Raw genomic sequence first — 13,294 nt, forward strand, 5'->3', positions numbered from 1 at the left:
TTAGCCTTTCTGAATGCCTAAGGTTTTCTGAGATCATCTCTCTAATTTTAAACTCTGTCATTCCAGTTCATAGCACACAGCACTGCTGCAGCTTAGCTGACAAACAGTTTTGCAAGTTTACCAAATAAAATCCAATTAATCACCCAAAACACTTTGACATTGGTTGCAATGTGACGCTGAGCATGACCTTAAGCATTTTCTTGGACAAACAGAAAATAACCTGGAAATTTATCAGAATATAATATAGAGGTAGACAAATGAACTGAAAATAGTAAATGTGAAATATTAAAAAAATAAATATATTGTACATAGTTTCTTAAATAGATCACAAGTGAAGGGATAACTTTAGATCAGTGTTTTAGATGCTATTTTTAATTATGTCTATTGCCTTGTCTTTTTTAATGCTAGAGTTTAGTTGCCTTGCATCACATTTATCTTGTCTATATATTTATCTAGGCTAATGGTATAGACAACTAATTGCAGTTCCCAACAGATGTTTTATTGGAAAGCAATCCAACAAAATGTCAATAAATGACGTTCCAAATCTTATTGATGACCTGTCTTCACAGAACTGCCATTGGCTGCACACCTCTACAGCTCCTCTTCACTCACTCTCCAGCTTTTATTTGTCTAGCCTCTACTGTCCACCCACAATCAGTGTTATTCAGTTCAACAACAGATACTGATTAAATGTCAAACTACTGTGTTCTTTATCCAGGTAGGTACATAATAGCTACAACATTATGCATGCTAGTAATATATAAAGAAGTCCCAAAAGCCTAACATGTAGAATATATTTGTAGAATATACAATATATCTCCTTGCACTCCTCAGATAATAATATACAAGATGAGCTACCTGTGCCAATAAGATAACATACACATAAGTAATTACTGTTGTAGTGTTCTTGGCAGCCATAGAATCAATGGATCAAATAGGGTCAAAAGTAAATACTTTGCATACGGTAAGAGAAAAAAACATCTTTGGGAAGCATATGCCAGGATCATACAGGATGCAAAAAAACAAAGGCACATACACAAATGTATATGCATATTTACATTAAGAAAATGACTCACATTGTTGTCTTTAGACTAACATACTGTGCTTAAGACAACTCCCATCTGTGTCCTTCTTGGCATAAGACTGCTCTTATCTAAGGACAGTGTTTGGTATTGTAACTCATCTACACTTAAACGATAGGGGCTGGACTATAATCCTAGACACAGCCAATAAACAAAGTGGCACTACTCCTCAGATAAGCAGGTTTTTCTCTACTTTCGTACAAACAAACACCATACATCTTCAGCCATGATGGCATACCCAATCCTGATTGCAGTTCTCCTAAAATTATTATTTATTTTAACTTTTACTTCTGAAAAATGCTATTTTTGTTTGTAGATTTAGTAAACACCTGCCCACTAGCAGGTCTGAATGAAATTGGCACTAGAAAGATTACTCCGACATTCACAAGTGAAGCACCTTCCTGCATGCATGAGCAGAGATATGGGGAAACAACTATAATTATCTGAAACTACCAAGTCTGGAAATATAACATAAGGGAACAGAACAAACTATGAAAAGTCAAGCTAGAAAGAAACTTTCAGGTTGTGTGAAATAGCATCTTCCTGGAAATACTTTTTACATTTTGGGTTTCAGTAAATATCTGTATGTCTTGAGAAACATCTTATATCTTCATCAATATCCATTGTCTATAATTATTGTTAGTATTCTTATGAGTGGTTTCTATAATGTAAAGTACTCAGGATACACTCTAAAAATGTTTCTTTCTTTCTAAGTATGGTTATAAAATATTGCACTCTTTGGTACAGCACAGCTATAGATGTAGGAGAAATTGGCTTCTTTATTTCAAGTACCTGTAGGTCAAAGGGTCAATATAATTCTATATTTTTTTTAAAATACATAAAAATCATGCAGCTCTCCATATGTTACATTTCAGGAGCAGCTTTAGTAATATGTTAACAATAGGTCATGTTATCTGCTTGTTGCATTTCTTAGTATAATTCAGCAGATTCAATAGACTTATGTGTTGCATGTATTCTCTCACATGGATCATAGCCTTTAGTGAATTTATTTTTGCCTGTATTTTGTAAACTAATTGGTTTTGGTCTCATTTGTAGGAGGCCAATTGTTGCCATGCGGAATGTCCTTACAGTTCTGCACTTCAGGACACATAAGTTGCCAGCGAATGAAAATACCTGCCTCTCCATCATGCTGGATACAGCCTCCTTTGTTCTGGTGTACAATTTTACTCCAAGCCATGCTATAAAGGGCAATAAAGTGCAGATGAATTTTGGTACAAAACTACTCAAAACCTTTTTATTTATTTATTTAAATTCATAATATATTTCTTAATGAGAAACATAACATTGATGAGAAATATGTGTAAAATATTATAAAAAAGCAAAAAACTAATTTGTGTTACTAAAATTACAAAAACCAAGCACATCACCAAATATACATCATACAATATATAAACATGCATAATAAACATATAAGGTATGGACTATCTAGTGCGTTTTCTGCATAGAGTTCATGTATGTACACAGTGATGGTAATTATCTATGGCTGTTCACAGCCCAGTTAACTCTTTATATTTATATAAAGATAGCCAGTCATTGACTTGCAATTGATCAACAAACTTGAAGTCAAATGACACTATGGGGCACATTTACTAAGGGTCCGCAGCCGCGAATCCGTCGGGTTTTTCCCGAATATTTCCACTTTGCACTGTATTTCATGGGATTGCGGCGCACGTGATTGATTTTAGGCGCAATCGCGCCAAATTTCACGTGACAGAAATCGGGGGGCATGGCCACCGGACAACCCGAAGGATTCGGAAAAAACGCAGAATTTAAAAAGCCATTTGTGTCGCAAGATCAAGCACTCACATACACCAGAAAAAAGCAGGTGAACTCCAGCGCACCTGGTGAATACCGGCGCACGGACCTTAGTGAATCCCGGCAGATCCGAGTTAGCGTCGGAGAACCCGCCGCTGGATCGCGACTGGACCGGGTAAGTAAATGTGCCCCTATGTCTTGCTTTGTGAGGTATTTTCCAAAATATTCTACCAATTAGCAGAGGTGATAGAAAGAAGCTCTACAGCATGGGGGGTAATTTATCACTAGGCAGGCTCCTTGGGACAGTTTTATGTTTGTCTTTGGAGCTTCACTGCCCATCAGATTCTTTAAAGTGGCTTTGGCCCTTTTATGAATGTTCTAATGCTCTATTTGCTGTCTGGAATTATTTTTACCTAAAAGTCACAAAAAAGTCACAAAATGCATAAAAAAAGTCTCAGCACATATGCCAGAAGGAGACTGGAGCTACTATGAGACTTTCTAAGTCACAAATCTTGCTTTGCACTGTGTTGCATGGCATGGCAATAGCAATTGTTCTATGTTTATGCCAGATTAATGGAGTGCTTGAAATGTGCTGTGCAATTTTGTTTAGTTAAAGAAAAGAGTATTTGTAACTTGCACATTTTAGGCTACAGGACACAGTGCGAGGGGAGCAGGTTTGCAGAGGATTATCTACTGCTGACATAGGCAGGTCTTTAACATGTTAAAATTTTACTGACCCCACCATCATCTACTCCCAGCACATGTCACTCAGAGTTGGGGAGTTTTGGCATACCCACAGATTGCAGTAATTGAGCACCTAACCTGCTGTATCTTGCCATGTGTACTCAAGAATCAGAGTATGATACTTAACCCAGAAATAACACAAATCAATACCTGTAAACCTGACATACAACATGTGCAATATGTAAGGTAACATCTAGCAGCAGCATTTGTAACCTGCAAAGTCATAACACCAATGAAATCCCCTAGAAACTGATATGTGACAAATCTGCTTTTGCAGTCAACATGACAAACTGTACTGTACTGTTTTGTCCTGACAGAAAAAAAAATCTACATCTAAACATATCCTAATATATCCTATCATATATATTTAACATGCAACTTTCAAATATAAACCCTTAGGGCTGTGAAGATTTACCTTACCTCTCAGTAGGATCTATTGGCTGAATACGAGCACATTTATAGAATGTATTTTTTTCTCTGGACTGCATGACAGACTTGTGTGATACCTTTGGTTTATAACACAGCTCTGCGGGATTATTCTTCACTTGCTCCATAGGATTCAATAGAGAGTTTTATATATAACTGAAAATGTTATTCCTCGTCTGTAAGGTGGAGTTGCCCTTTATGTAGATTTCCACTAAACCTCTTGGTAGAACAATTTAAAATATTTTCTCATTCTCTATTTTTTAATAGAATTCATCATATTCATTTCATAGATTTTTGGTGATATATTATTAGTCATTCAATTTTGCTACATTTTACAAAATCAAACAAAATGCCGGTATAGACCGTAGATTACTAATTCATATCGGCTGAATGCCAAATAGCTACCTGGTGTATATCTATAGCAACCAAGCACTTTGGGTATTTCACCTGAAGCTAAAAACAGTTTCCACTTGGAAACTAAATTCAGAATGACCTTGTGCAGTCTCAAAAAGGCTGCCAGCTGCGGTCAGTGATGTGTATTGTGATAAACAGTGTTGCTGATATCTATTAGAAGGCAGTGCAAGTACATAGACTATGACGGCAGTTATTCTTACAGTAGAGACATTCAATCGAAATTCACATTTGTCCTATTTATACAAACCAACTTAAAAAGTTAGTTTGTATAAATAGTAGTAGTGATACTTCTAGTATCTCTGCTTAACATTTCAGTATTAACTCTGAAAACACGAAATATGCAGATATTATAATTCATTAAATCATTATTATTATAATAATAATTATAGAATTATATTACAAATATTTAATTATATCAGAAATGTCTTGAAATAATGATTATAGATTTTTCTTGACCCACCTGATTAAAAAAGGTCTACAAATAGATTGCAAAAAATGTAATTAATATGATGTCTTCTAGAGGAGCCAATGTTCCTCTGTTAACAAGAAAGATAAGGGGAATTTATCTCGATCTGTGAATTGTGATACTCCCTGATGCTTCAAATACACTAAGAGGTACTGGCCTCTGCGTTCAGATCCAGATTTTATTCCAGATCCGGCAGGTCGTGCTCCATCCCCCTCACGTCCCTTCACGGCCCTCGTGAAGGTGGCGGAGTGGGCTAAATAGTTGCAAGTGCTAGCAATATGTTAGCATTTGCGTTTATTTCAGTTCGTGATAAATATTCCCCCTTTATGCAATTTAAAATGGGTTATCCCAACTACACTTTACTGAGACATATATAATAGTTAACAACTTGTGAACCTCACTTTACTTACGCTAAAAAATTTCTTGAGATACAAGTTATTATTAAGTATATCTATGATAATTTTTCATATGTAGACAGTTAAACTGTACATGAAAACATTTTGGAGAGTAAACTTACCATTAAAGTTGACAGCCCGAATGTAACCAAGAAGGTCTTTTCCATCCACAGGCTTCATTCTTGGACAAAGACCGACATAACCAGGGCAGAAATCTCTGTGCATATTGTGGAGTGCATGTGCCAGTGAATACACAGCATCAATCACAAACTGGACTTTCCCCTCTTGTTCATAGCTGGAATGTTTTCCAATACGTTCCAACCCTAGAATAAAAAAATTGAATGAATTCTTATTTGCAGGTACATCACAGAGCAAACATTTCAAACAATTATATACACAATTGAAACAAGTAAAATCAGCAAGATTTACCAAAGAAGATTTGTCAGAATCCTTGTACAATTTTACAACTTGCACAACTTTTAGACAAGGTTTATGAAAATGATGTTATGTTTTGAGACCAAAACTAGTGTCATTATTCTGGTGCATTTTCTGGTGTGAACAACGCCGACCGGGGAAGTGCAGTCTATGAATTCGAAAATATTTTAGTGACTGTGGGTAACAACTGTAGAGTCTTATAATGCTAATTTAATAGTGGACCTGGATTAATGGTTTCAGAGCTTGCTGATGACAAGACACTTTTTGCTAAAGATAACATACTTGGCCGGTAAATTCAAAAACAAGATGTCAGAGCTTCTAACTGTGTGACACAGTGGGTGCATTCATTATTGACTTTCAGATGGAAAACTGGCGTTCTTTTTTCCCCTTGCTGCGCCTGTTGCACCATATTTATTAAGTGTCAGCACCACAATATTGGTGGTTTTTTTAACCTCTTTTTTTTGGGTGCCTAATTTGGGCACCGCTTGATATTCAGACACTTTTCCTGTTCATCTAATTTCCGACTATCTAGTTGGTGAACTTGTAGAACTGCAAAAAGCTGGTCTATGGAGTTCTATTTCACCTAATGAATGTGGAGACAGTTTTAAACCTTTTCAGTCCTGCACCAAAACATTAACCCCTTGCACCACAATCTTACATTCCATTGAAAGTTATAGCACAATTTTGAGGATACGGGATACAGATATGGTTACATACAGTTACATACATGTTACGTTGGGATGAAAATTACTACTTTTGCTTATTTATTTGTTTGTATGTATGTATGTTCTTATGTATTTTTACAATACATAAAAATACGATTGTAAATGATTTTGAGACAATTGTTATGGCAACTTACAGATTCTACAGTGTTATAAAGTATTGGTGAGACCAGCATCGGCCGGGAAGGGGCACTAATCATTGCTTCTGAAGACATGGTGCCGGCACGTTAAGCAGCCTGGCCTACAATTCTGAGCTTCTGGATACAGCATATCCCCTCCTGGTGAGCGCTGACACAATGAGATTGGAAGGGGTACTTTAACTGTTACTTTAGTTGTTGAGGTTATAGTTGTGTGGAGGGGTGGTATATGGGATATTGTGGAGGAGGTTAAGGGAGGGGCTTAGGGGTGACTGCTTGTGGGATTCCAGGTACCAGGACTTACATTTCAGCAGCAAGATCAGCTGCTGTATGGAGCCAGGTTACAGCGCTCTAGTGCACCTGTGGTCTTGCATTTCAATGAAGACTGGTGTCTGGGCAGTTTACAGGCCTGTGCTGGCACCATTGTTGGTGCTTGCAGGCACCCTAATGTTTGCTGATGCTCCATTTAAGGCATCGGTGGAGCTGGCACCAGTTGGTAAAGAAGTACACCAAATTGTCCACCATCTCTTCATGATGAGAAATGTATGTCGCTCACTGACTTCACTGTGGTGCCACCTTCTGACCATGGACCCCAGTCCTCTTTTTTCTTTTCTGTTTGGTTTTCAACTGATATGCTGGCCTTGGAGCCCACATCGAAACTGCCTCTGCTGTAAGCATGCTCTCCAGGCTGGTCTCTATGGAAATCCATTGCGCTGAATGCACCAGCAGAGTGTGGACCTCCTACCCATCACATAGTTCAGGAGGGTAAGAGAAATATGCCTACTGACACAGCAAACATCCAGAGTCAGGGCCATCTGCTCATTATTCAGCTCAGGAGGGCCGACAGGGGTCTCATTGCTTGGTCCAGGAGGAAGTTGTTGCCAATCTGCAGAAAGTGATCTTGTTGCATGCTACTGGAGGGGTGCCAGATGTCTTCTACTTGGTCTTTTGTGGGATGCCGGTCACAGGGAAACCTGTGAACAAGTGCTGGATTCTTGGTTCCTAATCAACTTTACAACTGGCAGCCTCCAGACCAGGTAGCAGTGTCAGAGTGACAGGCACAGGCCCAATTTAATACAAGAAAAATCCATCTTAGACAAATTAGACTAAGACATAAGATGAAAAAAGAACTAGACTGACAGGAAAACTAGATAGAGAAAAGATAAATCTCTGCCATTGATTTTTATTTTGTCAAGATTTGTGACTAATTTTGCTTCTCAAAATCATGTAAAGATAAAGGTGCACATTATAAGGAGCCTGCTGTAGTGGAATCTTCTTTCTGGCAATGCAGCCATACACCAGACAAATTTGACTAACAAGAACATGCCCTAATTAACAAACACAAAAACCCCTTAAACACTAAAACTGGGGAAAAAGTAACTAGACTGACAAGAATAATAGACAACAATAATAATAGTTCATGTCTTTTGGTATGTTCAGATACAATTTTAGAAAACTAGAGTACAGTCTGCTGCCATTTTCTCTTTAGAAAGCAGTTGCTTTCTTCTGCCAACCATTCCTAACAAACCAAACCAAATGTATTAAGTCCTTTACTTATAATATCAAGACTTTGAACATTTAACATAATAGCTGTGGTCTATTGAATCTGAGATGTATTGCAAATTTTTAACCTGGAATGTCTATTCCTTGGAAGATTGCCAATTGTCTAGAATGTTTGCTATGCGGTGTTAGTCATCTGAGGCTGTATTTGCTTGATTTAAGATCTTTGAATAGCCAGATCTTCTTTATTATTAGTTTAATTAAAAACGTAAAACCATAGTTTTCAATGAGAGTACACTTTTGATCATGATTAAATGCACAAAAGATGGACATCTATATTGGCCCATTGAAAATGCCCATATTATGAGATCATGCAGACTGCTCATCATCTTTTCAGTTACTGACTTCAAATGTAGTTTAAATAATTTATCCTCATGGCTGGAAATTTCTAGATTTATGTGTTCCAAGATCATCAAGTTTTCAAGACAATGGGGGAGATTTATCAACCTGTCCACGCCAGAGTAATGGAGAAATATATATCTGTTAAGGATTTAGACCATTTTTGGGGTAGCTTTCTGAGATGTCTCTAAGGTCCATGGAAAAGGGGCATGCTTATATGCGCACAAGAAAATTCAATCAAAAACCAAACAAGTAGAAGTAGACTCCACAGTCATAAACTACAGTCATAGTCATCCATGATTTATCTGGCACAGAATACAACTAGTTTAATTCTGCACTGGTTTATTCACCGAAACTTTCATAAATCTCCTCTAATGTGATTTAATAATATTGTTACACAAATGAATCATTTATATTAGTTTAAATATATTTTATCATGAGTAAAAGACTTTAAGTATTGTTTAGCATATAGCAATGTTGAAATATATGAAATTGGAGTAGTTAACATTTGAATTAAGTTAAGGGTTAACACATCTGTATTGTATCCATTTAATTTAAACTTAATAGTGAAGCATCAGTATCGTAAACTTTAGTATAACAACTAAATAGGGGTATGCAGATAAAATCTAACAAATAAATCAGACTGAGATCTCCATTAGTGTAAACATTTTAATTGTGGTTGATAAAAACTCTTCATAAAAATTAAATAAATAAAAAATAAAAGAATTTAAGAAACAGGAAGAATGGAAAACTGGATGCAATGTTTCATACCATAGTGTAGCCTGGATGCCACCTATAACGAAAAATCTTTTTAACATAAAATTGATGATGTTCTTGTATATTTTAAATGTCTTATACAAAATGTTCCTGATATTTCTTTTCTTCCTGATATTTGCATTCAGTTTAGGTTATTAAGGGACATCCATGATGGTCTATGATGAATTTGCAATGAATTATTGTGGATAAAATAGAGAGGCAAAAAAGATTAGAGTGAATCATTTAAAACTACTGAAAGATAACACTCAACAATAAAACTGATTTATAACCTGATGTTACAGATAATTGTCTTCAGTGATAAGAATCACGAACATATCAAAAATAATAGAGAGCCATCTGCAAATATCCAGACAAATTGTAAGCATGGCACGCTATTTGAATGATTGCTATATTACTACATTAATACTCATACCCTTAAAATGTCCATTACAAATTTGTCATGAAGATTATTTTTTACATAATCAGACACCTTTACTACCTACATCAGTTATACCTGAAAGACCAGACTAGATGCCTGTATATTCAGTCTACATAGCTCCATTACTGCAAAAGGATCTTTCTTTTTAAGGTAAGTTTAAATCTTAGGTTTTTCATTTTGTTTTTTTGATTAATTTATTGTGAGCCAAATCCAGCTGGGCTAAACACACAGAACAGATGCAAATCTTTCCATTACACCTCTGGGTCTGAACTGGGTCTAAATAACTTTTATGTAGACAGGCCTGCTAACATCCATAATTCAATGTAAAGATTTAGTTGACCACATTCAACTAGTCCTGCTGCTAGCCTATGAAGTGAACTACCCTATGTTTCCATCATGCAAAACTTCATCAGGTGTCTCATAGATGAATACTATAAGCAGCAATTTGGTGCTCCTCTGTTTAACATCCTTATAAGGCCAGGCATGACAATCAATCCAATAATGAAAAATCCATCTCATGACAGCCAAGGGAGGATCCTACAATACATTACAAGACATTGCCCATCTTAACCCTGAATGTGGTATATTAGAAGGTTAATGTATTTAATCATTGTCAGATGATATTGTCAATGGACCTCAAACACGTTCTCTCTCTTAAAGAAAGATAGATCTATTGGGAGAAATCCTTGAAGGTTCTGTAACCCCCCTAAGGTTGCTCGGGCAGCATTTGCCCCCCAGACACGACCTAGTACTAGTAAGAAGTTGAAGAGAAGTATTGATCAGTGGGGATATTGTATCTACACTCACCGGCCACTTTATTAGGTACACCTGTCCAACTGCTCTTTAACACTTAATTTCTAATCAGCCAATCACATGGTGGCAACTCCTGCCAAGACAATCTCCTGCAGTTCAAACCGAGCATCAGTATGGGGAAGAAAGGTGATTTGAGTGCCTTTGAACGTGGCATGGTTGTTGGTGCCAGAAGGGCTGGTCTGAGTATTTCAGAAACTGCTGATCTACTGGGATTTTCACGGACAACCATCTCTAGGGTTTACAGAGAATAGTCCAAAAAAGAAAAAACATCCAGTGAGTGGCAGTTTTGTGGGCGGAAATGCCTTGTTGATGCCAGAGGTCAGAGGAGAATGGGCAGACTGGTTCGAGCTGATAGAAAGGCAACAGTGACTCAAATCGCCACCCGTTACAACCAAGGTAGGCAGAAGAGCATCTCTGAATGCACAGTACGTCGAACTTTGAGGCAGATGGGCTACAGCAGCAGAAGACCACACCGGGTGCCACTCCTTTCAGCTAAGAACAGGAAACTGAGGCTACAATTTGCACAAGCTCATCGAAATTGGACAGTAGAAGATTGGAAAAACATTGCCTGGTCTGATGAGTCTCGATTTCTGCTGCGACATTCGGATGGTAGGGTCAGAATTTGGCGTCAACAACATGAAAGCATGGATCCATCCTGCCTTGTATCAACGGTTCAGGCTGGTGGTGGTGGTGTCATGGTGTGGGGAATATTTTCTTGGCACTCTTTGGGCCCCTTGGTACCAATTGAGCATCGTAACGCCACAGCCTACCTAAGTATTGTTGCTGACCATGTCCATCCCTTTATGACCACAATGTACCCAACATCTGATGGCTACTTTCAGCAGGATAATGCGCCCTGTCATAAAGCTGGAATCATCTCAGACTGGTTTCTTGAACATGACAATGAGTTCACTGTACTCAAATGGCCTCCACAGTCACCAGATCTCAATCCAATAGAGCATCTTTGGGATGTGGTGGAACGGGAGATTCACATCATGGATGTGCAGCCGACAAATCTGCGGCAACTATGTGATGCCATCATGTCAATATGGACCAAAATCTCTGAGGAATGCTTCCAGCACCTTGTTGAATCTATGCCACGAAGAATTGAGGCAGTTCTGAAGGCAAAAGGGGGTCCAACCCGTTACTAGCATGGTGTACCTAATAAAGTGGCCGGTGAGTGTTTGTACTTAAGTATATTTCTGTGTATGTACTTTATTTGTAATAAAATTTATAGAAAAAGGCAAGTTGGTAGCAAGTTTTTGGGCCCATTTGTTGTGGAGTTTTATATAAAGTTTCATAAAGTTTGGTTTTAAGCACACACTTTTTTAACCACATGTGAAGAAAATAAGTAGAAGAAACAACAAGGTGATTGCTCTATTTTTCCATTTCAAACTGAAGAAAAAACAATTTGTGTTACTTTTAGAATGGTAAGCAATGGGTTAGTAATACAATTATACAGTGTAATCGTTCAGCCTTCATCCTGACAGTGTACTGTCAGCCGTATGCATGAGGAAGGTTTATAGAGTGATCTTTGTAGATCAAAAAATTGCCCTGACATGGATGTAAATAGTACTTTCAGATGTAACACTGATCAAAGGGTAGGGAAAAGAAGAAAGAAGTTGAGAGTGTAAATAAAACTTAACCTTTATTAAATGTATATATATATAAAAATTTCAGTGGGAATTGCCACTTAAATAGGTCTTTATTACAATTATTATAACTGCTATCAGCACTATATCTCCTACATTTTAGTGTGTCCCACCTTATAGAGCTTATGAACTACATCGGGGTACGCCCCCTCATATATGTGTACCCCTATTTTCATTTAAGGTTCCACTGTGAATGAAACCAAACTGAATTTGCCCCCCATGGGCCATAATGAGAATTAGGAGACAGTCCTGACGGCACTTATAATAATTTTAATACCGACCTATTTAAGTGGTAATTCATACTGCAATTTTTATATATAGATTTAATAAAGTTTACGTTTTATTTACACCCTCAACTTCTTTCTCCTTTTCCCTATGATAAAGGTGCACCATAAAAAAGTTGCTGAACTCTGTCAGACCAGTGCAGGGAAGCTCCAGATTCATGATTTCTGTCGCACATTCTTAATGAATCTGGCGCACCGAGCATTATATACAGACAGAGCACTTCTAGTGCAGTTTCCTACATTCTTAGTAAATGTTCCCCATTGTCTTGTATAGTTGTTATTAAGAGGTGGGATGAAAATATAGAATTGATGTAACAAAAAAACACTTCTTGCTGGTATTGCTTCTAATATCCAGTTTACAGTGATTAATAAAACAGTTGCCAGGGTTGTAAAGTAGTTGTGAAAAATAAACTATTTCAATAACATGCTCTGAGATGTGCAGGCTCTCTGAGGTAATAAAGATCCCAAATTGTTGGATTTCAACTAAAGAACATCAAAACATTGAGACCTGCCAGAATTTTTATTTTTTCCATTTAGGCTTCATTCCATTGTGCATTCCCCCATCCATGCAAATCAAAGCAATAAAATGCTTTTCAGTTCTCAATAAAATGTAAATTACATGGTTTGCATTTTAACAACCAATTTGTTGCTTTCTATTCTACTCGTCTCTTTAACAATATATGTGTTCACATGAATCACAACTAGATAGTTTAATTACATTGTCTTGTACTTGATATTTTTTAAGTAATTTGAATATGTATAATGGAAAGATAATATTGTTTGAAGAAAATAACTGGAAAAACAGTATAAATTGTCAGTCATGGAATTTTGTTTTCAACGTGAAGCTGTCAAAA

The 13,294-nt window shown here is 37.0% G+C and overlaps 1 protein-coding gene across 2 annotated transcripts in view; it reads right to left on the minus strand.

The window, feature by feature from the left end:
• The window catches only part of GRM8 (glutamate metabotropic receptor 8), a 682,838-nt gene that overhangs the window by 188,579 nt on the left and 480,965 nt on the right, over nucleotides 1-13,294 (minus strand). For both annotated transcript variants that reach the window (XM_072147036.1, XM_072147035.1), the window contains exon 7: nucleotides 5,426-5,626. In XM_072147036.1, coding sequence (XP_072003137.1) covers nucleotides 5,426-5,626 — 201 coding nt within the window. The remainder of the gene's footprint in view (nucleotides 1-5,425; nucleotides 5,627-13,294) is intronic.

The sequence above is a fragment of the Engystomops pustulosus genome, chromosome 4 (genome assembly GCF_040894005.1).
Source record: "Engystomops pustulosus chromosome 4, aEngPut4.maternal, whole genome shotgun sequence".
Classification (NCBI taxonomy): domain Eukaryota; kingdom Metazoa; phylum Chordata; class Amphibia; order Anura; family Leptodactylidae; genus Engystomops; species Engystomops pustulosus.